At 47.6% G+C, this 25450-nt stretch overlaps 1 protein-coding gene across 4 annotated transcripts in view; it reads left to right on the top strand.

The window, feature by feature from the left end:
- ACSM1 (acyl-CoA synthetase medium chain family member 1) overlaps window positions 1–12127 on the top strand; it is a 42516-nt gene extending 30389 nt beyond the window's left edge. For all 4 annotated transcript variants that reach the window (XM_016185349.2, XM_007516590.3, XM_060172875.1 and 1 more), the window contains 6 exons: window positions 1358–1438; window positions 1913–2014; window positions 3747–3874; window positions 5679–5778; window positions 8754–8873; window positions 11825–12127. In XM_016185349.2, the coding sequence (XP_016040835.2) occupies window positions 1358–1438; window positions 1913–2014; window positions 3747–3874; window positions 5679–5778; window positions 8754–8873; window positions 11825–11929 (636 nt within the window). In that variant the 3' untranslated portion in view covers window positions 11930–12127. The remainder of the gene's footprint in view (window positions 1–1357; window positions 1439–1912; window positions 2015–3746; window positions 3875–5678; window positions 5779–8753; window positions 8874–11824) is intronic.
- Window positions 12128–25450: the final 13323 nt, after the last annotated feature.

Here is a 25450-nt window from a genome sequence, read left to right on the forward strand (position 1 = left end):
TGGGCAGGGCGTGTTGCCACCTTCTCTGGATCATTAGCTCAGGGGAGCCCCTGGTGGACACAGAGGCAAGTTAACTCCAGGCTGGATCGGACCACAGCAGTTCGTTCATTTGTACAGACAACACACAGGGTGGATGGTGGGACCCCGGCAGGGGTAGAAGAGGGAGCAGAAATTCTCTGTGAACCCCACACACTGAGACTGGGCTCCTCAAGAGCGACACTGGACAGACTGTGTCATGGTGTCTCTCTGTCTGCAGTCCTGGGCTTATGTTTATGAAAGACTCAGGCCTTTTTTCTGCCAATGGATAGGGGGTGCTCCACACCACACACGTCATGCCATCATGCCCACGGTCCCCACTTGCTTCTGTCTGGACCTCCCTCCCCCCACTGGGTTCTCTCACCCTGGCACCTAGCACAGGTCCAGCCCATGTCAGATTCTGAGAATGTCTGCTGAACTAGCTGTACAAGGCAGCATAGCTCCATCACCATGCTGGTCTGTCTTTGGGGAGGGGGGCTTACCCTGTGCCCCTTTATGGCTTATAAATACACTGTTCACAACCATGGGAAATGTTTCCCTGAGAGTGGGAGGTGCACACCCAGTTGAGCACATGCATTACTGTGTGCAAGGAACTGGGTTCGAGTCCCTGTCCCCACCTGCAGGGAGAGGAGGGAGCTTCACAAGTGGCGAAATAGGGCTGCTGATGTCTCTCTTTCTCCCTCTCTACTTCTCCCTCTCCTCTAAATTTCTCTCTGTCCTATCAAGTAAAAAGAAAGATAGAAGTAAAGAAAGGAAGGAAGGAAGGAAGGGAGAAAAAGAAGGAAGGAAGAAAAAAAGTAGAAAGAGAGAAATAAGGAAAATAATGGCAACCTAGAGCTATGAACTCATCATGGAGGCACTGAGCCCCAGTGATAACTCTGTTGGCAAGAAAGAAAGAAAGAAAGAAAGAGAAAAAAGGGGGAAAGAACACTTCCCTAAAGATCAGCTCTGACAAGCCCATTTCTAGTCTCACCACAGACACCCACAATTTCTTTCTGAACATCCCTTGTTTAACCCACCACCGCCCCCTGCCAGAAGAGTTAGCAGGAACCAAAAGGAAGTGCGGATTTCTGTGTGTCCTGGAGCATCAGTCCTGTGTCCCCAGATATGACAAACAGGGAGAGTACCACCCACAGGACAAGGCTGAGTCCTTCGCCAGCCCTGGGGCTTTGGGGCTGCTGCCTGGAAGCTGGAACCCAGGCCTTTGGGTTTCCTGGACAGCCCCCCCCCCAACCCTACCCCACTTCTGTGTGGTTCCAGAGTCTGGGGACCAGCCTGGGCTCTGAGCAGCTCCCGCCCCTGTCGTGTCTCCTGTCAACAGGGAATTTGCTGTGGCACTTTGAAGAACATGGAGAGCAAGCCAGGCTCCATGGGGAAGGCCATCCTACCCTACGACGTCCAGGTCTGGACCCTTGGGCATGGGAGGCAGTTAGGACTCAACTGGGCTGGGCTGGCTGTGTGATACCAGGTGACGAAGCCAGTTCTGACCCTTCCTGCTGGCCTCCTGCCTTTTCTCTGGCTCCTGGGATGCAGATGACACAGTGACACCCTGGGGACTGTCCCCAGCAACTGGTGCTTTCAGCTTTCCCCCAGTCCCAGTGCTTCAGGCTGCAGACAGGTTGCGACCTCTGACTGTCGGTGCATGCTACAATGCGACCCACGACCTGGGACTTCCCATTTGCTCGATTGAAAGACATCAAGGTTTTAGTCTGTCTGCTGGCAGGGCTCCTCTGACTCTATCCTCTTTCCCTGCTGTCACGTCCCCCTTCCTTCCCCATCCATGTCATCTGAATTAGCCTGGCAGTGTGTGGGGTGGGGGTCAGGGTTTGAGGGGTGCCCCTTCAGGCAGGCCGGGTTCACAGGCCTCTTGCTTCAGATCATCGACAGCAAGGGCAATGTGCTGCCCCCCAACACGGAAGGAAACATTGGCATCAGGATCAAGCCCACCAAACCCTTGGGCATCTTCATGTGCTATGAGGTAAGGGTAGCCTGCTCCCCAACCCAGAATCCCACGGGGGGGCTGAGTGGGTGTCAAGCAGTGACTTTGTCACCTCTCCCTTTATTTGCTCCAATTCATTGAATCCTTGTCTTCTTTCTTTAAAAAAAAAAATTATTGGAGCCTGGTGTTGGTACCTCCAGTTGAGTGCACGCATTACCAGGCACAAGGACCCAGGTCTGAGTCCCTGCTCCCCACCTGCAGGGGGAGACATTCCACAAGTCATGAAGCAAGGCTGCAGGTGTCTGTCTCTCTCTCTCTCCCTCTCAGTTTCTTTCTCTCCTATCAAAGAAAGGAAACTAAAAGTACTTACTGCAGAGTTGAGAGCCTTGTGTACATGTGATTCCACCAGTGTGGGCTGCTTTTCCATTCTGACAGAGAGACAGAGAGGGAGAGACAGCAAAGAAACAGGGCATCAAGCCCCAAGTGCCATAGCCCCTCCCTTGTGGTGCTGGGGCTGGAAGCTGGGCCCAGAAGCTGGACCCCGTGTGTGACAAGGCACACTCCCTACCCAGTGAGCTATCTCTTCAGCCCCTGTGAAGACTTTGCTGGTTAACCCTTAAGTTCATAATGTGTTTGCAAACCTTGTTCCTGTTTTCACCAACCTGGTACTTATAGGGAGACTCATGGAGGAGAAAGAAGTGTGGCCTCATGGCTACCAGCCTTGAAGTCTGATGTTTTTATGTGGGCAAGAATGCAGGCTTGAACTGGATTCAAATACCAACCTCCCATCAACCAGCCAGGCATGAACATAGCTATTAATTAACCACCATCAGCCTGCAGGGGGCGTCATCATCTCCCCTCAACAGAGGGAGCTGCAGGTTGGAAGGAAGCCTGTGTTCTCCTAAGGGAGAAACACAGGAGGTTCCAGGAAACAGTGAGACAGGCTTCGGGTCAGCCACATGTCACCAGCGTATGGGGGGCACTTGGTGGCCTCTCCTCACCCAGCAGGGGCTGACCCCAAGCCTGATCTCAGACTCTGTCTCTTTTTGGTGCAATTTCTGGCCTCACTCTATTGCCCCAGAGAGGGTGCTGCTCCTTTTCATAGCATCCCTCCAAAAAAAAAAAAAAAAAAAAAAAAACCAGCCTGCAAGCCTCCACCTCCATGCTCACCAGCACCATTTGAAGTTTGGATACAGAGTAAACAAAGGTGGGGGGGCAGATGGCATAATGGTTATGCAAAGGGCCTCTTGTGCCTGAGGCTCCAAAGTCCCAGGTTAAATCCTTCACCATCATAAACTAGAGCTGAGCAGTGCTCTGGTAAAAAGGAAAGAAAGAAAGGAAGAGAAAGTAGCTTGTACTGGGTTGTCATGACACATTTGTTTGTAGAAAAAAAAAAAAAAACGGAAAACTATGTCATGACTTTTCTGACAGCTTAATATACAGATGGGGTGCACAACCTTGCCTGCATGCTAAAAAGCATCTGAGATGAGTGTGTGTATGTTTTTGGATTCAACCACAGAGGTTCTGGCTAGAGTGGACGGGGACTGTCTAGAGCAGTGGCATCTGTGACCAGAAGTGACATTTTCTTCTGCAGAGATGTCCTTGAAGATACTCACAGCCACATGCTCCGTGAGGCCTCCTTGTTCTTCTCTATTTCTCTTCTGTGGATTGAGTGGACGCCTCTCATCTGTCCAGAGACAAGGCCTCACACCGCAGCCTGTGGCTTGTGGCCCTTTATCTAAGCCCACTCCCCACCCCCCGCACTCCACAGAATGACCCAGGCAAGACGGCTGAAACAGAGTGTGGCGACTTCTACAACACTGGGGACAAGGCGACCATCGACGAGGAAGGTTACATCTGGTTCCTGGGAAGGAGTGATGATGTCATTAACTCTTCTGGGTAGGTGAGGTTGACCTGGGTCTGAATGGGGCCCTCTCGCAGGCCCAGAGTTGCCTCCAGGCCTTGACACAGGGGACCCCTCAGCCTGTTTTGCACAGAAGCATGTCTATGGGGTCTGGTCTGAGGGTACCTGTGAACCCCTCCACCCCCAGCCCTCACTTCCTGAAACTTGAGTCAGCTGATGGTCTGCAATTTGAAGAGAGGGGTGGGGCTGGGGAAGGAGATCACACTTTGGTCCCTATCTCTGGGGAGTTTATTTTCTGTCTCCTCCAGTGGAGAACCACACGTCACATACACAAAAAAGCCTGTAGTGTCACTTTCTGACCTTCCTGAAGCCCTCACTGCATGAACATACTGTCCGCACTGCTTTGTAAAGCTGATAGTTGTGATTATTATTATTTTTTAAATTTCTTTATTGGGGAATTAATGTTTTATGTTCGACAGTAAATATAACAGTTTGTACATGCATAACATTTCCCAGTTTTCCATATAACAATACAACCCCCACTAGGTCCTCTGTCCTCCTAGTTGTGATTATTATGACTGCTTTTTCTCTTTTAAAAACTATTTATTTATTCTCTTTTGTTGCCCTTGTTGTTTTATTGTTGTAGTTATTGATGTCATCGTTGTTGGATAGGACAGAGAGAAATGGAGAGAGGAGGGTAAGACAGAGAGGGGGAGAGACAGATAGACACCTGCAGACCTGCTTCACCGCTGCAGGTGGGGAGCCGGGGGCTCGAATCAGAATTCTTATGCCGGTCCTTGCGATTTGTGCCACATGTGCTTGACCCGCTGCGCTACTGCCCAACTCCCTATTATGACAGTTTTATAGGTGAGGAAACCGAGTCACTGGGCTGTGAAGAAGCTTGCCCTAAGTGTCAGCATAAACCTGAGGTGGTCTGACTCTGAGCCCAGTGTCCCTAGCCAGGGTGTAGGGGACAATGATGCAGGACCCTAGAGTAAAGTGCTCTTGGCTGTTTCAGGGACTTTGACTTTGTCTTTTTATAAAAGTTTCTGAGCTGAATGCATATATACCATGAGGAGCATGGTGTAGAGTCTGCACGGATGTTTTCTTTTTTAAAAAAAAAATTATTTATTTGATAGAGACAGAGAGAAATCAAGAAAGGAGAGATAGAGAAGGAGAGAGAGGGGGCGGGTACTGGAGCAGTTGGTTAAAGGCACATAGTGCTATGCTCAAGGACATGTGCAAGGACTCGGGTTTGAGCCCCCACTCCCCACCTGCAGGGGGGATGCTTCTCGAGTGGTGAAGCAGGTGTCTTACTCTCCCTCTCTCTGTCTCTCCTCTTCTCAATTTTTCTCTGTCCTAGCAAATGAAAAGGGGGAAAAAAAAAACTAATAAAAGGCCACCAGAAGCAGTGGATTCATAGTAATGGCACCAAGCTCCAATGACTGGAGTTAAGAAAGAAAGAAAGAAAGAAAGAAAGAAAGAAAGAAAGAGAGAAGGACTTAACTTGTAGCACTGCATTACTGCTTATGAAGCTCCCCCCCCCCCCCCGCAGGTGGAGACTGGGGCCTTGAACCCAAGGCCTTTTGCGTGGTAATGTGCACCACCACTACCTGTCCCCCAACTCCCTTCCAAAACGATTCATGCTGTGCAGGCAGAGCTGCCTGAGCTCTGAGCCAGAGCCCTGGGTGCACGGAGACTGGGCCTCCTCCCTCAGTGGGTTCGAGTCCAGGGCTTCACAATGTGTCACACTGCACAGCCTTTTCACATCCCTCTGCCCCCCTGTGACAGTTGCCCTCAGGACCCTCCACATCCTTGAAGCACACCCTTGTCTTCCAGGTACCGCATTGGGCCGGCCGAGGTGGAGAACGCCCTGGCAGAGCATCCGGCGGTGGCCGAATCTGGGGTGGTGAGCAGCCCGGACCCCACTCGAGGGGAGGTGAGAAGGATGGCAGGGGGGACGTCGTGTCTGTTCAGGGGGCTCTGAAAGGGCAGAACAGGGGACCCTGAAGGCCTTAAATCTCCCCAAGGTGAGAGCTAAGAATAGAGAGAGTGCATTTACATGGACAGGCCACGAAGGGGCGCTAGAGCCTCAGTTGCCAGTGGTCCTGAATGTTGATGGTATCCGAGGAGCTCTGACCTACTGAATTGTGGATGGTCATTGGACGTCTTTTACAGGAAAGAAAACAGGCACAAAAAAAAAAAAATTGGGAGTCGGGCGGTAGCACAGCGGGTTAAGTGCATGTGGTGCAAAGCTCAAGGACCGGAATAAGGATCCTGGTTCAAGCCCTGGGCTCCCCACCTGCAGGGGAGTCGCTTCATAGGCGGTGAAGCAGGTCTACAGGTGTCTGTCTTTCTCTCCCCCTCACTGTCTTCCCCTCCCCTCTCGGTTTCTCTCTGTCCCATCCAACAACTACGACATCAATAATAACTACAACAATAAAACAACAAGGGCAACAAAAGGGAATAAATAAATTAATTAATTAAAAAACAAAATAAAACAAAAAAGTTTACTTTCCCATCATACAGCTAAGAAGTAAACAGTGAGCTAGAATGGCTCACCCCTCCCTCCCATCTTTTCTTCTTCCCTTCCTCTTGGAGCAAGGGCCTCCCACACAGGCTCCCATGATGCTTTTGTTATTCAGAAAGATGGAGGGAGACACCCCACAGCACTTCCTATGGTGCCTGGCCCCTCACTTAACAAAACACACAGGGCCTCAAACCTGAGCTGTGTGCTTGATAGGGGAGCTACCTGGTGAGCTACTCCAGTCGAGAACAGTTTTTCCTTCGTTTAACAAACGTTCACCCAACACCTGCTCTGTATGTCATTAAATGAGGCCATCAGGAATGCTATTCAAATGGTAAATTCCTGACAGTTACTAAGTACCCAGAAGGTTCCAGGCACAGAACTGCATATACAGGAATCATAAAACAATGATGGTGATAATGTGAATGATTATAAATTTAAGCTAGTTTCATGTTTTTTTTATAAAGTTTCTTTATTGAGGGATTGATGGTTTACAGTAGACAGTAAAATACAATAGTTTGTACATGCATAATATTTCCACATAAAAGTACACCCCCTACTAGGCCATCATGTTTCAGGACCTGAACTCTCCCATTCACCACCCCGGAGTCTTTTACTTTGAAGCAATACACCAACTCCAGTCCAAGTCCTTCTGATTTTGTTTTTCAACTTCTGTCTGTGAGTGAGATCATCCCATATTCATCCTTTTCTTTCTGACTTATCTCACTCCATCCAAGATGAGGTGAATTTGTCATTTTTAATAGCCGAGTAGTATTCCATTGTGTATAAAGACCACAACTTGGTCAGCCACTCCTCTGTTGTTGGACACCTGGGTTGCTTCCAGGTTTTGGCTATTACAAATTGTGTTACTAAGAACATAGGTATACACAAATCTTTTTGGATGTGTGTGTTGGGTTCCTTAGGATATATCCTCAGGAGAGAAATTGCAGGATCATATAGGAGGTCCACTTCTAGCCTTCTGAGAGTTTTCCAGACTGTTCTTCACAGAGGCTGGACCAATTGACATTCCCACCAGCAGTATAGGAGAGTTCCTTTGACCCCACAACCTCTCCAGCATTTGTTGCTGCTACCTTTTCTGATGTATGACATTCTCACAGGAGTGAAGTTATATCTCATTGTTGTCTTTATGTGCATTTTTCTGATATTTTTTCATACGTTCATTGGCCTTTTGCATCTCTTCTATGGTGAATATTCTGTTCATATCCTCCCCATTTTTGGATGGGATAATTTGTTCCTGAGTTTAGTGAGCTCTTTATATATTTTGGTTGCTAGCCTCTTGTCTGATGTATGGCATGTAAAGATCTTCTCCCACTCTGTAGGAGTTCTCTTTGTATGGATGGTGGTTTCTTGTGCTGTGCAGAAGCTTTCTAATTCGATGTATTTCCATTGGTTTATTTTTGTCTTAGTCTTCTTTGTAATTGGATTATATCATTGAAGATATCTTCAATATCATTGAAGATGCCTTTAAAATTTAGATAGAACAGAGTTCTGCCAATGTTTTCCTCTAAGTCTTTGATAATTTCTTGTCTAACATCCAAGTCCTTGGTCCACTTTGAATTTACTTTTGTGTTTGGTGAAATATAGTGGTTCACTTTCATTCTTCTGCTCCTGTGGCTATTTTTCCTCATTTTATTGGATAGGACAGAGAGAAATAGAGAGAGGAGGGCAAGACAGAGAGGGGGAGAGAAAGACAGACAACTGCAGTCCTGCCTCACCACTTGTGAAGCGACCCCCCCCCCCCGCAGGTGGGGAGCCGGGGGTTCGAACCAGGATCCTTGAGCCAGTCTTTGCACTTCGTACTATGTGCGCTCAACTCAGTGTGCTATCGCCTGGCTCCTATGTGGACTTTTTTTTTTTTTTTTCCGTACACCTTTAAGAGGCACAAACTTATTCCCATTTCAAAGAGAAGGAAATCCAGAGGCTAAGGGGGGCAGGGGGTGAAGCAGTCTCTTTCCCAAGGGCAAGAGTGAAAGCAGGAGGTATTGCAGTTTCGACCCATGTCTGTCCTTTTCCAAAAGACCAGTTGTGTCCACTCATTTTCCTTTCACTCAACAGACATTTATTTTTTCCACCAGGGTTATCAATGGCCATTTTTTCTTTTCTTTTTTCTTTTTTTTTTTTGGATAGAGACAGAGGGGAGGGGGAGATAGGAAGAGAGGAAGAGAGGCACCTGCAGACCTGCTTCACCGCTCATGAAGTGTACCCCCTGCAGGTGGGGGGCAGGGGATTGAACCCAGGTCCTTGCATGTGATAATATCTATGCTTACTGGGTGGACCACTGCCTGGTCTCTCAAGAGACACTTGAAATTTCAGTTGTGTGACTGGTATTTCCTCACCTCTGATCTCTTCTGGGTTCTGCACTGCAGGTGGTGAAGGCATTTGTGGTCCTGGCCCCCCAGTTCCTGTCCCATGACAAGGCCAAGCTCACCAAGGAGCTGCAGGAGCACGTGAAGTCCGTAACAGCCCCCTACAAGTACCCGAGGAAGGTGAGTTGGAGCGTGTGGTGGGCTCTGCTCTCCCTGACCTGTTCTGGTGCTCAGCTGCCCTGTGCTCCCAGACTTACAGGGTGGCCTGGGGGACATGTAGAACAGCACCCACAGTCAGCGTTAGGGTATTCTCTGCAGAAGAAACTCTTCTGTGTTTACGACTGAGGTTAATCTTAAACTGCTGGATCTGATGGAGCCTTTATCCTGCGTCACAGCCTAAAAGGAATCCACTTTATTTGGAAATCCCAACCCAGGCCTAAAGGCTCCAAGATCCACACAAAGACAATTTATATGCTTTCCGACTTTGAAACAGACATCCACATCTGCAACTTCTAAAAACCACTGGTAGTAAAGTATAAACTATCTATTGCAACCTGATACATACATCCAGGCAAGTGAAAATTAACTGATATTTATCCTGACAACATGCATTCTGTATTTTTGTGTTTTTTTATTTTTTAAAATTTATTTATTATTGGACAGAGACAGAGAAATTGAGAGGGGAGGGGGAGACAGAGAGGGAAAGAGACAGACAGACACCTGAAGCCCTGCTTCACCACTCATGAAGCTTTTCCCCTGCAGGTGGGGACCAGGGGCTTGAACCCAAGTCCTTATGCACTGCAGTGTGTGCACTTAACCAGGCGCATCATTGCCTACCTCCCACCTGTATTTTTGTTTTAGATGATTTGCACAAATTACAAAACTGCTCAGTAGAGATGTCATTAAATTATCTGTGAAATTTTAAGTTATCCTGTAATTTACAATAATGAAATCAATTTTTTTTACACCTGTGTATCCCTCGAGCTCAGCATCTGTGCGCATCCATAGTTCCCTGTGGCATCCTTTTTAAAAAAAAAATTTCTTTATATTTATTTATTCCCTTTTGTTGTCCTTGTTGTTTTATTGTTATAGTTATCATTATTGATATTGATGTTGTCGTTGTTGGATAGGGCAGAGAGAAATGGAGAGAGGAGGGGGAAGACAGAGAGGAGGAGAGAAAGATAGATACCTGCAGACCTGCTTCACCATTTGTGAAGCAACTCCCCTGTAGGTCGGGAGCCTGGGGCTCGAACCAGGATCCTTATGCCGGTCCTTGCGCTTTGTGCCACATGCACTTAATCCGCTGTGCTACCTCCCGACTCCCTGTGACATCCTTTTTTATCCCCCTATTTCCTTCCCTTTTTTTGGGGGGGTGGATAGAGATAGAGAAACAGAGATGGAGAGAGGAGAGAAAGAGAGACACCTGTAGCACTGCTCCATTCTTTGTGACACTCCCCTCCCCACCCCGCAGGTGGGGACCGAGGGAAGGGGGAGGTTTGGACCCAGATTCTTGCTCATGTTAACACTACACTCTGTGTCCCACCACCCAGTCCCTGCAGTAGATATTAATACAAAACAGCACAGCCATATGTGACTAGGAGAAGAAAGAATGGCTCTGTAATATCCGTAATACTGTCTTACTCGTTTATTTGTTTAGCAAAGAGTAGTGCAGCAGTCCCAAGAGGAGAAATGTAACTCAGAGTTAGTCTCTCTTTTCTCTGTAATGCTACATTCCTGCCCTCCTGAACGCTCAGTCACTCCTAGGCTGAGGCTGCTGAGAACTTGCTGAGCTGGGTGAACGCCTGACTTTGCACTCGGGGCTCTGCATACTGTTATTTCGTTCCCACAGTCTGAGATGGTATCACCCTCCCATTTTAGGGAGTGTGTCCTGGGCTCAGAGGTCAATGATCTAAAATAGCTATCTACTCAAGGACCTGAGTTCAAACCCCAGGTCCCCACCTGCAGAGGGGAAGCTTCAGTGAAGCAGGGTTGCAGGTGTCTCTCTCTATCTCTCTCTTCCTCTCTATCTCCTTCTTCCCTCTCAATCTCTGTTTTTAAAAACAGGAAAAGAAAAGTGGGGGGCATTGGAAGTGATGGGTTCATGTGTAGGCACTGAGCCTCAGCAGTAAACCTGGTGACAGTTTTATTTTTTTTAAATATTTATTTCCTTTTGTTGCCCTTGTTGTTGTATTGTTGTAGTTATTATTGATGTCATCGTTGTTGGATAGGACAGAGAGAAATAGAGAGAGGAGGGGAAGACAGAGAGGGGGAGAGAAAGACTTGCTTCGCTTATGAATCGACTCCCCTGCAGGTGGGGAGCTGGGGGCTCGAACCGGGATCCTTACGCGGGTTATTGTGCTTTGTGCCACACGTGCTTAACCTGCTGTGCTACCGCCCAACTCCCAACCTGGTGACAGTTTTAAACAAAAAAGGGCTGCCTGCTGGCGGAATGCTGGGCTGAGAACAGGTCACAATGTGCAAGGGCCTGGGTTCAAGCCCTCAGCCCCCACCTGCAGAGGGAAGCTTCATGAGTGGTGAAGCAGTACTGCAGGTCTCTCTCTCTCTCCCTCTCTCTCTCTCCCTTCTCGTTATATTTCCATCTCATCCAAATAAATAAAAATAAGAAGATAAAGCATCCACGAAGACAGGTAGAGTTGGAACACAAACGTGTGTGTGTGAGAACAAAGCCACACTTCCCTGTTACTCTGTTGTCTCGTGGAGAGAGAACTTTAGGCGTGACTGACTGGGATGCCTGACATCACTGTGTGGTGGACAACAGCCCATGTTGGGGGCTTCCATGCCTCTGGGGGGATCTCTCCCTCTAAACTCTGCACCCTGGGGCAGGGCAGGGGGCAGCCACCAGAGAGACACGGGGCATGTGAAGCAAGAGGTGGAGGGGACAGTCACCGGCCTCTACAGGCTCTGACACTTCACTGGGGGTGACACACTCCCCTCCTTTGCATGGTCATTAGTCAGGATGCACCCCACCTCCAGGGGATCACACAGAACTTGAGCTTCTGGGGGCCCCTGTTAAGATCACTGCCCTGGGCTGGCTTGTCCAGGGGACATGGGCGTTGGTAGGACAAGGCAGCTGGACTGAGTCAGGATGGGTTCTTCTTCCTCCCATCCAGGTGGAGTTTGTCACGGAGCTGCCCAAAACCATCACTGGCAAGATCAAGAGAAGCGACCTTCGGAAAAAGGAGTGGGGCCAGGTGTCGCAGGATGAAGCCAGATGAAGCCAGATGAGCTGAGTCCCTGGCTGCCTCCCTTTCCCACTTGGGGGAGGGTTGCCCTAGAGAAAGCATCATGGGGGGGCCAGTATCCATGTTGTCAGCTTTTAAAATTAATCTCAGCCACGTCTGCCCGTTCTATTGGATGTCACTGCTGAGCTCTGGGATCAAGTGTGCAGAGAATAAAATACCAGCCTCAGCATCCATGGTACTCAACACAGCCCTTCTATTGTCACCCTGGTCCCATTAGAGACTGCCTGGCCCCAACCCTCTCCCCAGACCCCAGCCGTCCTGCCTCTGCCGGCCCAGCTCAATTCAGACCTGGGTGGGTGTGACAGCCATGCCCAGCAGGGGCCCAGCAGCCCTATCACAGGGATGCCCTCCCTCACTGCTGCCCAGGGGCCCAGGATCTTACTCACCAAAGACAACATGCCATTCCCTCCTTCCCAAGCCTCAGAGTCCTCCCCAGAAACCCCCATGTTCTGTACCCCTCCCACTGCCCAAAGTTCTCTCAGCTGGGAGCTTGAGAACAGACCCCTTCCTTCATCCATCCCAGATGGGAGGAGTGGAGTAGCGGGCGCAAAAGGGCTCAGTTTCCGCAAAAGGGCGGAAACCTTAGAGAGCCCCCCTTTCTGTGGTGGCTATTTCTGGGGTATCAAAACACACCCACATGGAAACTCACAGGAGGTGTCGCTGAGAGGAGACACATGGACTCAGAACCACCCAGCCTCACCCGGGCACTCAGAGGTAGCGTCAGCGGTGGTGCTAACACACACCCAACTATAGGCCCCTCGAGACAGACAGACAGACAGACAGACAGACAGACAGACACACACACACACACACACACACACACACACCCTGCCCATTAGGCCAGCCCTGGTTCTCCAGTGAGAGAGAGATGCAGTCCTGCTTCACCGTTTGTGAGGCTCCAACCCTGCAGGTGGGGGCCCGGGACTTGAATCCAGGTCCTTGTACACTGCCATATATGCACTCAAACAGGTGTGTCACTGCCCAGCCTGCTGCCATCATTAGCTTTACATGCCTTTCAGCCACTGACAGGTGGTGGCCCCTGGGTGGCCTGTCCCACTGAAGCTGTCACACAGTGGGTGTTTGGGAGCCTGAGTTGGGACCAGAAACACCAGAACTCCGTGAAGGTTCCAGAGAGCAACTGCCATTGGGCTGACATGCTGAGGGGCTCCCACTGGCATGGGGGAGGGGACACTCCATGGATGAGGTCACCAGGGCTGTGCATTGTGATGGGCAGAAGCCAGCTGGGGATTGGCCAGACAGAGCTCAGAGTGTCATGGCAGCACCCACACTGCTGGCTGCTCAGAGGGACAGGAGCCCAGCTCCCCCACTGCTCCTGCAGCCCAGGCCCTGCTGTGTATCCCCAGGGAGGTGCATGGCCCCTGCCACCGCCCCCCCACCCGCTGGCCCTCCTCACCTCCTCTGCCTCCTACACTGACCAGGTACTTCCCACAGCCCCTTCCTCTCTCCCAGCATCCTCTCCCTCCCACACCCCTCCAGACCCCGCACCTGTTTCCACACTCCCTCTCTCTGCACTCTGCCCTGCCCACCCCACCTCATTCCTGGGACCTCAGCATCCCTGTGAGGACTTAGAGGCATGGAGCCTGCTCTCTGCTCCTGCTCTGGGCTCCTCTACATTCAGCCTCCATGCTCTGTGCACCCCAACATGTCCTGGCTCCCTTCTTCTGCAGCTCTTCCACATGGGGGAGAGAGCACAGCTTTGTCAGGGAGCCCCTCTAGCGGTGAGGATTTGTGTGCTCAGTTACCCTAGGCCCCAAGGTGCTTCCTGGCCAGCCAGCAGGGCTCTGGCCATAGCTGTCCACTGAGTCCTGGGCCTGTCAGGCTGTGGGGTTAGAGCAGAGGGTTGACAGGAAGGAAGCCTAAAAACAGCTCAGGGAGAAGGAGGGCCTGGGGGTCTATGCACAGCCACCGATCTGGGGGGCTTCACGGGGGGGGGGGGCATGGTCTGAGGACTGAGGCTCAGGAAGTTGATTTTTTTTTTTTAATGTGAAAAGCTCTAGGGACTGGGCGGTGGCTCACCCAGTTGAGCACACACATTACTATGCACAAGGACCCAGGTTCAAGCCCCCAGTCTCTACCTGCAGGGGAAAGCTTCATATGTGGTGAAGTAGGGATGCAGGTCTCTCTCTTTCTCTGCTAGTCTGGGGCTCACTGCTTGTGAAGCTGGCTTCCCTTCGAGTCCATTCTTCCTGTCTGTGGATGGTGGCAGCCCCGGCCGGAGCTGGGGGAGTCTAACCCTCGGTGTGGGCACCTGTGTGAAGCAGCGAAACCAGCCGGTGCTCTGTGCTGTCTGCTCTGTGACTTCCAGCAGCTTCTGAACCTTCCCCTGTGCAACCCCGCCACCTCCTCTGCTCTGGCCAATCCCCAGCTGGTCTCTGCCCATCACAATGCACAGCCTTGGTGACCTCATCCATGGAGTGTCCCCTCCCCCATGCCAGTGGGAGCCCCTCAGCATGTCAGCCCAATGGCAGTTGGCAGCAGTTGGTAGCAGCTGTAACTGGCAGTTCCTCTCTGGAAACTTTTCTGAGTTCTGGGTCCTTCCCAGCTCTGGTCCCCTGCTGCCCACTCCTGGGGTGGGGGTGCCTCTCCTTCTCTGAACTGCCAAAGTCTTCCATGGACAGTGGCTGAAAGACATATAAACCTAACGATGGAAAAAGCCCTGGGTGGTGGTGCACTTGGTTGAGAACACCCAGTGTACAAGGACTTGAGTTCAATCTCCAGATCCCCACCTGCAGTGTTGAAACTTCATAAGCGGTGAAGCAGTACTGTAGGTCTCTCTCCCTCTCAGCCTGTCTCTCTATCCCCTCCTCCCTAATTTCCCCTTCCCTCTCAATTTCTGTCTCTATCCAAAATAAATTCATAAAAATAAGAAAAATTAAGTGAAGATGGCAGATTCAGACGCAAAGCAGGGGAGGTGTACACAGCCTTTGTGTCAGCTGATAACATATGCAGATAGGCCAATCTAAAACTGAGAGTTTTTTTTCTTTTTCTTTTACCAGAGCACTGCTTGCCTCTGGCTTATGGTGGTCCTGGGGATTGAATTTGGGACCTCAGAGCCACAGGCATGAAAGCCTTTTACAGAACCATTAAACTACCTCCCCTAAGGGAAATTTTAACAGCCAACCCGTCGCCTGAGTCTGTGTCTGTACCTTTTCTTAGCTACAGAGAAATGGTTAAGGGCACAATTGTAAGCATTTGTCCACATACAAAAGTTTATTTATTTTGTTCACAGAGAAAATTTCGCTTTCACAGGAATGAAATCACATAAAACACTTAATATAATTGTGCTTGAAGTTATTGATCAAGCTAAACCAGAAAGCCCCATGTTTGGAAATTGCAAAGTAATTTTATAAATAAAATATGAAGAACAAAATCCTGAAGGAAAACAAGCTACATTTGGACTGAGTAGTAAGGTCAACATATGGCCATGTAAGTACATCTCCTCCTGGCCTGGAAATGCCACTTCATTGACAAGATAGTCTGTTTGCCACAGCACTCCTTAGTGAGCCCAGAGAGTCAACCTGCTGGTAACCTAGTAGGCTCTGGTGAATAGAAAATCGTGTCTGCCTTGTTCCCAACAGCCTTTTGCCTGTGATTTGAGTCACCGTTGACAGTTTATGGATGAATTGAGTATTGTTAGAGGGTTTTACCTGTGTGTTTTTCTTTTTTTTTTGTATTGCACCAGAGTTCATCACTGGCCTTGGTGCCTACACTATGAATTAACTGCTCGAGAAGCCATTTCTTCCTTTCTTTTTGCTTCTTTTATTTTCCTTACCTCCCTTATTTCTTATTTCCTTTTTTTCTTATTTGACAAAGAGGAAGACAGACAGAGAGAAAAGACACCTGCAGCCCTGCTTGTGAAGCTTACACACACACACACACACACACACACACACACACACACACACACACACACACACACCACTGGCCTGCAGGTGGAGATGGAAGCTTGAACCCAGGTCCTTGTGCATGCTGACGTATGTGCTCAGCTGGGTGTTCCAGGGTCCCCCGGGCAGCTGCCAGGGTGGTTATGCAATGGTACTTTCCTGTCCGAGGTTCTAAAATCCCAAATTCAATGCCTACCTTCAATCAGGTCTGAGAAAAAAAAATAGTGCTATGTGTGGTTTATGATGGTCCTTGAGACTGAACAACCGGTTTTTGACCCTCAGGCATGAAAGTCTTTTTCCTCTTTTCTTTCTTTCTTTTCTTCCTTTCTTTCTTCCTTTCTTTCTTTTTTTTGCCTCCAGTGTTATCGCTGGTATTCGGTGCCTGCACTATGTATGAATCCACTGCTCCTGGTGATCATTTTTTAATTTTTTATTTTTTGATAAGACATAGGGAAATTGAGTGGGGAGGGGAAGATAGAGAGGGAGAATTCCTCTCCTGCCAAACTGAACTACTCATAACCCCCTGTTGACCAGAAGGCTTGCTGACAACATGAACAGTTGAGGAACACATATTTTGTAAGCTGAATGCATCACACAGTGAATTCTTATACCAAAGTAAACAAAATAAAATGTCACTGATAAAACCATAAGGAAGAGAAGTGACACTTAGATATTTGCTAATGGACATAACAATGGGCCTGGCAGTTCCATCATACCTTGTTCAAAGGTCATCTATATATCTGTGATGACATCTGCATCTGCCTATGTAGATATCTGCCTATACTCTTTTCTTTCTTTTTTTCCCTCTTTTTTTATTGGGGAATTAATGTTTTACATTCAACAGTAAGTACAATAGTTTGTACATGCATAAGATTCCCCAGTTTCCCATATAACAATACAACCCCCACTAGGTCCTCTGAATCCTTCTTGGACCTGTATTCTCCCCACCCACCCACCCCAGAGTTTTTTACTTTGGTGCAATATGCCAATTCCATTTCAGGTTCCACTTGTGTTTTCTGATCTTGTTTTTCAACTTCTGCCTGAGAGTGAGATCATTCCATATTCATCCTTCTGTTTCTGACTTATTTCACTCAACATGATTTTTTCAAGGTCCATCCAAGATCAGCTGAAAACGGTGAAGTCACCATTTTTAATAGCTGAGTAGTATTCCATTGTGTATATATACCACAGCTTGCTCAGCCACTCATTTGTTATTGGGCATCTGGGTTGCTTCTATGTTTTGGCTATTACAAATTGTGCTGCTATGAACATAGGAAAACACAAATCTTTTTGGATGGTTGTGCTGGGTTCCTTAGGATATATCCCTAGGAGAGGAATTGCAAGATCATAGGGTAGGTCCATTTCTAGCCTTGTGAGAGTTCTCCAGACTGTTCTCCACAGAGGTTGGACCAACTGACATTCCCACCAGCAGTGCAGGAGGGTTCCTTTGACCCCACACCCTCTCCAGCATTTGTTGCTGTTACCTTTTCTGATGTACGACATTCTCACAGGAGTGAAATGGTATCTCATTGTTGTCTTTATTTGCTTTTCTTCTAACAATCAAAGACTTGGAGCATTTTTTCATGTGTTTCTTGGCCATTTGGATCTCTTCTGTGGTGAATATTCTGTCCATGTCCTCGCCCCTTCTTTGGATGGTGTCATTTGTTTTCTGTTGTTGAGTTTGGCAAGCTCTTTATATATGTTGGTTATTAAACTCTTGTCTGATATATGGCATGTAAAGATCTTCTCCCATTCTGTGAGGGGTCTCTTTGTTTGGGTAATGGTTTCTTTTGCTGTGAAGAAGCTTTTTAATTTGATATAGTCCCATAGGTTTATACTTGCCTTAGTCTTCTTTGTAATTGCATTTGTTTCATTGAAAATGTCTTTAAAATTTATGCAGAAGAGAGTTCTGCCAATATTTTCCTCTAAGTATCTGATAATTTCTGTTCTAACACCCAGGTCCTTGATCCATTTGGAATTTATGTTTGTGCTGAGTGAAATATAGTGGTTCAGTTTCATCCTTCTGCATGTTTCAACCCATTTTTTCCATCACCATTTGTTGAAGAGACTCAGCATTACAAGTACAATAATCAAGCGCATAAATCAAAATATTTCCTTTATCCAATGTCATCAATTAAATATGGGAATGCAGACAAGGTCGAGTTGGGTTGCTCGTGCGAGTGTGTCCCAGAGTGAGCATTTTTGGATGCCCTTGCTCCAGTCTTTATGTATGAATGTGTCAGTCTGTAATATTCCTACCATCTGTGTACACCCTGCAGGTGTGCACTGAAGATGGATTTGTGCTGTACTATCTTTTTGTGTAGACTATCAAGCTGTTTTTCATAGTGTGTGGCGATATTCAATATGTCTTGAGCTATCTTCAAGTAATTTCGGTAGTTATCCCATTCAAGATTAAAGCCAAACATGCCAGTGGAGTCAAAATAATGCTTTTGTTCAGGCCTAAAGGTGGTCATTTGTGAGGTGGTATGGATTGAAACCATGGAGAAGTTAGATGCAACATAACAACCAGTGTCAAGTTCATATAGAGTTTTATTTTCTACAAGGGAGTGCCTATCTAGGAATGAGCATGTTAAGATGGTCTTGTCTCTAGTGCAGGCCAGGAATGAGTCGTCGCCTAAATCTTTCAGCATGTTTGGCACATAGGCTGAAGCTAGGTCTGTAGTAGTCAGTTTTGTTTCAGGGGTATTTGTGTGTATGTGCATTGTGGGTCCAAGTCTCATACAATCTTCTATAGGTATGAACATTGCTGTACCTGTTGTGTTCAGGAGAGACTGTAGGAAATGGTCGGTACGAACTACCCATTGGTCTCCTAATTTTTGTGGCACCGATTGAGTATGGTATACGCTTATGTAGGTGTTCTCAAGGAATATCTGCAATAGATTTAGAGTGCAAATGCCTCAGCACAATAGGAGTCTTTTTCTGGATTCAAAAGGGTTTGGAATTCCTTAGTCAATCTACCTAAACCGATGGTGAAAAGGGTGTCTAGCTCCCTTTCTAGGCCGTTCAGATTGGATAGATACATTTGGCGCATAATGAGGTTATATGGTTACTACTAGTCAAGGAGAGAGTTCTGTTGTATTTTTCTCTTCTTCCTGAATAGGTCCATTTCAGTTTGCTCTATTAATAATAGTACGCACGGTATCTAACAATTGAGACATGGCATGTAGGGTTTGTGTCGCATCTGTGTTCATCATTTCTAAATGATGAATGTCAGCCTATGGCCGCTGGTACACCACCACCAACAAGCCCGCCAACCAGAGCTCCTGTGGCAAAGAGTTGAAGAGGCTTCCTCCCCATTTTTGTGGGGGATGAATATTGCAGCCTGTCTAAATTAGTTAGGTTCTTACAGTATGCTGTAGCTGGTTGGAACGCGGTCAATGTAAAAGATATCTGGACGGAACGTATCCTGGGTGTTATAATGATGGTAGCTGGCATGTTAATTAATGTTTGGCAGTGCCATGGGTGCGCGATTGATCTTAAGACCACCCGGGGGAGGAATAAGCCATCTCCTCGGATAATGAGCTGATTTAAAATATATCATTTTATTGGTTTCAGAGACGTGTACTTTGCCTTTGTCCATGAGATAAGGAGTGGTTAATGCTGATTTATTATATCCAGAGTGGGACAAGGGCAGGTAATATGCACTGTTCCACGAGTCACGTACAGTGTCTGTAGGGGCTTGTTTGGGTTTGTGCGCCACTCAGTCTGACATTCGCCATGTCCAGGGGGCACCTGTTATATCACTAGGGTCAGCGTCTGGGAGGGGGTTAGGTAATAAGTAGGAAAAGTAATCTGGCAAGTTGGAATGGAAAAGCTCATGGATGTTCCTTGTCATATTCCATGTTTTCCCACCAAAATAATGTTTTATCATCCACTGCTTTAACCTTACATCTAGGTCTAATCCCTTTTGTATATATTTTACATTCATCTAAGTAAAGCATCCTATGTGAGATGGTTGCTTTGATGAATGTTAAGTTGGTCCAACCAGAAAAATTGAAAGTGTGACGAAGTCCTAAATTATCAACTCCCCATGCAGAAATGTTCTTGTCTGGGTACTGAAGGACACCATCATGTACGTCAATGTCCTGAGGTATAAGAAATTCTAATCTTTCTGTGTTTACTTTATGTATATATTTTAATTGTTTAAAATACTTATTTATTCCCTTTTATTGCCCTTGTTGTTTATTGTTGCAGTTATTATTATTTTTGTTATTGATGTCATCGATGTTGGATAGGACAGAGAGAAATGGAGAGAGGAGGGGAAGCCAAAGAGGGGGAGAGAAAGACAGACACCTGCAGACCTGCTTCACCACTTGTGAAGCGACTCCCCTGCAGGTGGGGAGCCGGGGGCTCAACCGGGATCCTTATGCCAGTCCTTGTGCTTTTTATTTTTTTTCTCAGTGGATGTGTGTGAGGAAAAGAAAATGAAGAGAATATTCGGGGAACGACAGGAGCCCTTTGCTTGGCTCTAGTCTCGCTTCAGGCGCATTCTACTTCGTGTCCACAAGGCGGCGACATTTCACAGCACTCTCTGGTGGGCGAGCCTGGCTCCTCTTGAGTGTTCATGTGGGCAGTGTGTTTGCAGTCTGTTCACAGGATCTGTTTTTGGCAGCTTCCCTGCCAGGAGCTAGAGAAAGGCAGGAGGCAGAGTTGACTGGGCAGAACACCAGGCTTGCATCGCTGAGGCACCAGGAATCTTTCAAGGGGATTTAATCCTTTACTGACTGCTGTTGACTCAGGAAGGCTGTGAGCCGGCCCCTTATTGCTTCCAAGGTCTCTGGTGTCTGTGGAGGTGGTTCAGTGCACAGGGCCTAGTTTGGTGATGTCTGAGTTCCTCTGCCCTTAATCTGAGCAAAAAATGCTCTAAGTCACTTTCTCCCTCTCTCTCTCTCTCTCATTTGTGTGTGATAGGTAATAATACGTAATATCTTGAAAATGTTGCATTCTAAATTAAAGTCTTTTTTTTTTTCCTCCAGGTTTATTGCTGGGGCTCAGTGAATCCTTCACAGCGAATCCACTGCTCTTGGAGGCCATTTTTTCCCTTGTGTTGCCCTTGTTTTTTATCACTGTTATTATTATTGTTGTTATTGCTGCCATTGTTGTTGGGTAGGACAGAGAGAAATACAGAGAGGAGGGGAAGACAAAGAGGGGGAGAGAGAGACACCTGCAGACCTGCTTCACCGCCTGTGAAGTGACCCCCAGCTGGTGGGGATATGGGGGCTCGAATTGGGATCCTTATGCTAGTCCTTGCACTTTGTGCCATGTGCACTTAATCCGCTGCACTACTGCCCAGCGCACAATGGATGGCATTTTTACAGAAAAGATCAGAGAGAGATAGAGAGAGATAGAGAGAGATAGGGAGACAGAGGGAGAGAGAGAAATGGAAATCCTGTTGACTTGGGCATTGCTCAGTGCTAGGAAAAGGGAAACTCCACCCAGCAGGAGCAGAGTTTTGCCCACTGCAAGGGGGATGTGAGTCAAGGTCTCCTCTTTGTCCAGGGATCTGGAGACTTTGCATTGTATGCTGCCCAGGAATTCACACTTTTCTCTGGGGGAAAACAGGTTTGTGTATTTAGCCAAGCCAGTAAAGAGGGGATCAGAACAGTTAGGCCTCGTAAGGGCAGGGCATCAAAGTGAGCTCTGAGATGTGAGAATCTCTGTCCTGCATTGAGCCCTCTGGCAGGCCGCTCCATTCTTGGCCTGAATCAACAATCTGTGGGATTGAGTTGAAAGAACACCATGGGGCTATGCAGATAGCATAATGGTCATGTCAAAGGCTCTATGCTTGATGTCCCAAAGCTTGAGGTTCACTTCCCAGCCCTTCGGTGTAAGTCTGATTGAGCAGTGGTTGTGGCCTCAATCTGGAATGTTTCTTTCTTTTTCTTTTCTTTTCTTTTTTCTTTCTTTACCAAAGCCTGGATCAATCCTGCATCATACAGCTGTGGGAACCTCAGGGTTTTAGATATGAGAGTCTGCTTGTGTCACCGTTATGATATCTGCCCCTGCCCATGTCAGTGTCTCTGTATCTTTCTCATGGGCCTCTAGCTCTCACTATCTTAAAGATAACAGTGAAAGAAAATAGCATGAAATAGTAAATCAGTCAGAAGAGCTTGGGAAGAGCAACTGCCTCTTAGTTGTCATCCTTTTCTCTTTAAACCTATCTCTCATGACTAAACTTACTAACAAAGTAAAGTAAAATAAACATATTTTAAAAAGAATTCCATAGGCTGGGAGACAGCTTACTAGCTAGCAGCATTCTCTATTTCTCTATCAGTAGCTACATTTAATATAATACAATGCAAATATTTAAAATCAGAGGACCTGGGGCTTAGGAGCTATGAGTGAGTTCTTCTTAAGACTTTCATGCTTGTGTCTTCAAGAACCCAGGTGTTTCTTGTTTGTTTTATTGCTTTACCAGAGCACTGTTCAGCTCTGTCTTATGATAGGGTGGAGGATTGAACCTGGGATTTTGGCATGAGACTCTTGTTTTCATAAGCTTAATGGTATCTACCCCTGCCAAAATCTCAGTCTCAATCCCCGGCACCATCCTGAGCTTGAGGTGAGCCTTGTTGTGGTGTGTCTCTTGTGGTGTGTGTTTTTCTCAGTGGATGTGTGTGAGGAAAAGAAAATGAAGAGAATATTCGGGGAACGACAGGAGCCCTTTGCTTGGCTCTAGTCTCGCTTCAGGCGCATTCTACTTCGTGTCCACAAGGCGGCGACATTTCACAACACTCTCTGGTGGGCGAGCCTGGCTCCCCTTGAGTGTTCATGTGGGCAGTGTGTTTGCAGTCTGTTCACAGGATCTGTTCTTCGCAGCTTCCTTGCCAGGAGCTAGAGAAAGGCAGGAGGCAGAGTTGACTGGGCAGAGCACCAGGCTTGCATGGCTGAGGCGCCAGGATGGAGGTCACACAAGCAGGAATCCTTCAAGGGGATTTAATCCTTTACTGCTGGAAGGAAGGCTGTGAGCCAGCTCCTTATTGCTTCCAAGGTCTCTGGTGTCTGTGGAGGTGGTTCAGTGCACAGGGCCTAGTTTGGTGATGTCTGAGTTCCTCTGCCCTTAATATGAGCAAGAAATGCTCTAAGTCACTTTCTCCCTCTCTCTCTCTCCTAATTGATATGTGATCGGTAATACATAACATTTTGAAAATGTTGCATTCTAAATTGATGTCAGAAACTCAGATGCTTTTCTCAGAGCTCTTTCATTTAAAAAGTTCTTCATCCTGAGAGTTGCAGGCAGAGGCCACCTGGTTTTTCAGATGTTGAGAAACTCTCCATTGCTGAACGCTCAAGGCCAGTGGGCTTCTTTAGATCACTCAGTCATCTGGTTCCTGTTTGCTAAGAGGGACCATGCTGTTCCTGACCGTTATAAGTAGATATGAGTTTGAGAATTCTGGGTCTCTCTCTCAAGTAAAGGGGCCACTTTTGGCACTCCAGCTTGTGGGGGGACCCCTCAGCTCTCCTGTGGTCCCTGTGTGTTTCAGTTTCTGTGTCTTTACATGTGTAAGTTTGTAATAATGGCTATTCTGTGTTTGTGTGAATAAATACTTCAACTTCATCTGTTTCCTGTGCTGGCCTCAGTTTGTAACGGGCACAGTCGGAAGCAAAACTTAACACTTTGGTGCTGGTGCCTCTTTCATCCTCTCATTTTTTCTCTTTTTTAAAAATTATCTTAATCTATTGGATAGAAGCAACCAGAAATTGAGAGGGAAGGGGGCAACAGAGAAGGAGAGAGACAGAGAGACACCTGCAGACCTACTTCACCACTCATTAAGTGACCACCCCCTGCAGGTGGGGAGCTGGGGGCTCAAACTAGGGTCTTTGTTCCATGGTCCTTGCGCCATGTGCACTTAACCCGCTGCGCTACCACCTGACCCCTGGCATTATCTTTTTAAGCAAGGATATGTCTTGTTTCTGTGACCTGTTTCCATTTCACGAATATCTTTCCTGCTGGTTTTAATTGTCAGATGTATCTCTCTCTCCCTGGTGTGTCTGAGCCCCTTTTAAAGGCATTGCTTAAATAGCTTTTAGTTGGAAAGCTTCCAAAAACACAGAAAGTGTGTGAGTTCAGTGCAGAGAAACTGGTTTCCCCAGGATATAGGAGAGCGGCTTACCAAGGTGATACACCATCACCGACAGTTGTTGAGATGGATGTGGCCAGGTGGTGCCACACCCAGTTGAGCACACACATTAAAATGCAAGAGGACTGGGGTTCAAGTCCCAGGTCCCCACCTGCAGAGGGGAAGCTTCAGGAGTGGTGAAGCAGGTCTGCAGGTGTCTCTCTCTCTCTTCCTCTCTATATTCCTCCCCCTTGAGCTTATCGCTGTCCTATCAAATAAAGGGGAGAAGAGAGAAGGAGGAGAGAGAGAGAAAGAGAGAGAAGCAGGTGAAAGCTCTCTGGCTCCCTCTTGCTGGAGTGGGTGGAGGGGAGGCCTCTTGATCGAGCCGTCAGACACAGCAGCAGCTCCCTGCTGACCGAGGGCAGCCCTGGCTCTGGAGCACCGAGGTATAAACGATCGTTCCTCAGACACAGAAGGGAAGGCAGCAGGCCTTCTGACGTAATTGAGCTGAGCGGTTTAATAATGGAACCGGAGCACCGCTAACTCATCACAAGGTGCAGTTCAGATACGGTCTTTGGAAACAAGTCCCCCAGGAGCAGGCGAGCTCCCCTTCTCCTGAAGCTACTGCTCTCTGGTGTGTTTGTCCACCTCCCTGGGTCTGGGGTCTTTCTCCTCTTCTGAGAAGCGTGTGGTCTGTATTTCTTCATTTAAATCACTTTCTATCCATGTAAAGAGGGAAAGGGCTCTAGAGAAGCAACCAGGCCCAAAGGGGCAGGTATTGAACCTGGGATCACATATTCAAGACCTGCTGCCCACCACTGAGCCATCTCCCCAACTTCTATATTATTATTATCATTACCATTATTATTATTATTTTACCAGAGCAATGCTCAGCTCTGGCTGATGCTCAGCTCTGGTTTGAAGGATTGAACCTGGGACCTTGGAACCTCAGGCAGGAAAGTCTCTCTGCATCACCATTATGCTGTATCCCTCACCCTCCATTATTTTATTTTAAACTTTTAAATAATTTTGGTTATATTTATTTATTTATTGGATAGAGGCAGCCAGAAACTGAGCGGGAAGGGGGTGATAGGGAGAGAGACAGAGACAACAGCAGCCCCCCTTTGCCACTCACAAGGCTTTCCCCCTGCAGCTGGGGGCCGGGGGGCTCAAAACCAGGTCCTTGCACACTGTAATGTGTGCGCTCAACCAGGTGCACCACCACCCAACCCCCATTATTTTTAAGCGCAATGACACAGATATCTTTGAATATATAAAGCTTACGCTGGGCGTTGATGAACTCCTCTATCCAGAAGCATTCTATGATGAGTCCACAAGGTGGCAGCAAACACCACAATGCAGAGTTCCTAAGCGTTTTGTGGGATGGCGAGCTCCGGTTTTGTTCACAGTGCTTTTCATTTAAAAATTATTTATTATCGAATAGAAACAGAGACATTGAGAAGCATGGGGAGATACAGAGGGAGGGAGATAGAAAGACACAGCCCTGCTTC

This window comes from Erinaceus europaeus, chromosome 15, assembly GCF_950295315.1.
Source record: "Erinaceus europaeus chromosome 15, mEriEur2.1, whole genome shotgun sequence".
Taxonomy (NCBI): domain Eukaryota; kingdom Metazoa; phylum Chordata; class Mammalia; order Eulipotyphla; family Erinaceidae; genus Erinaceus; species Erinaceus europaeus.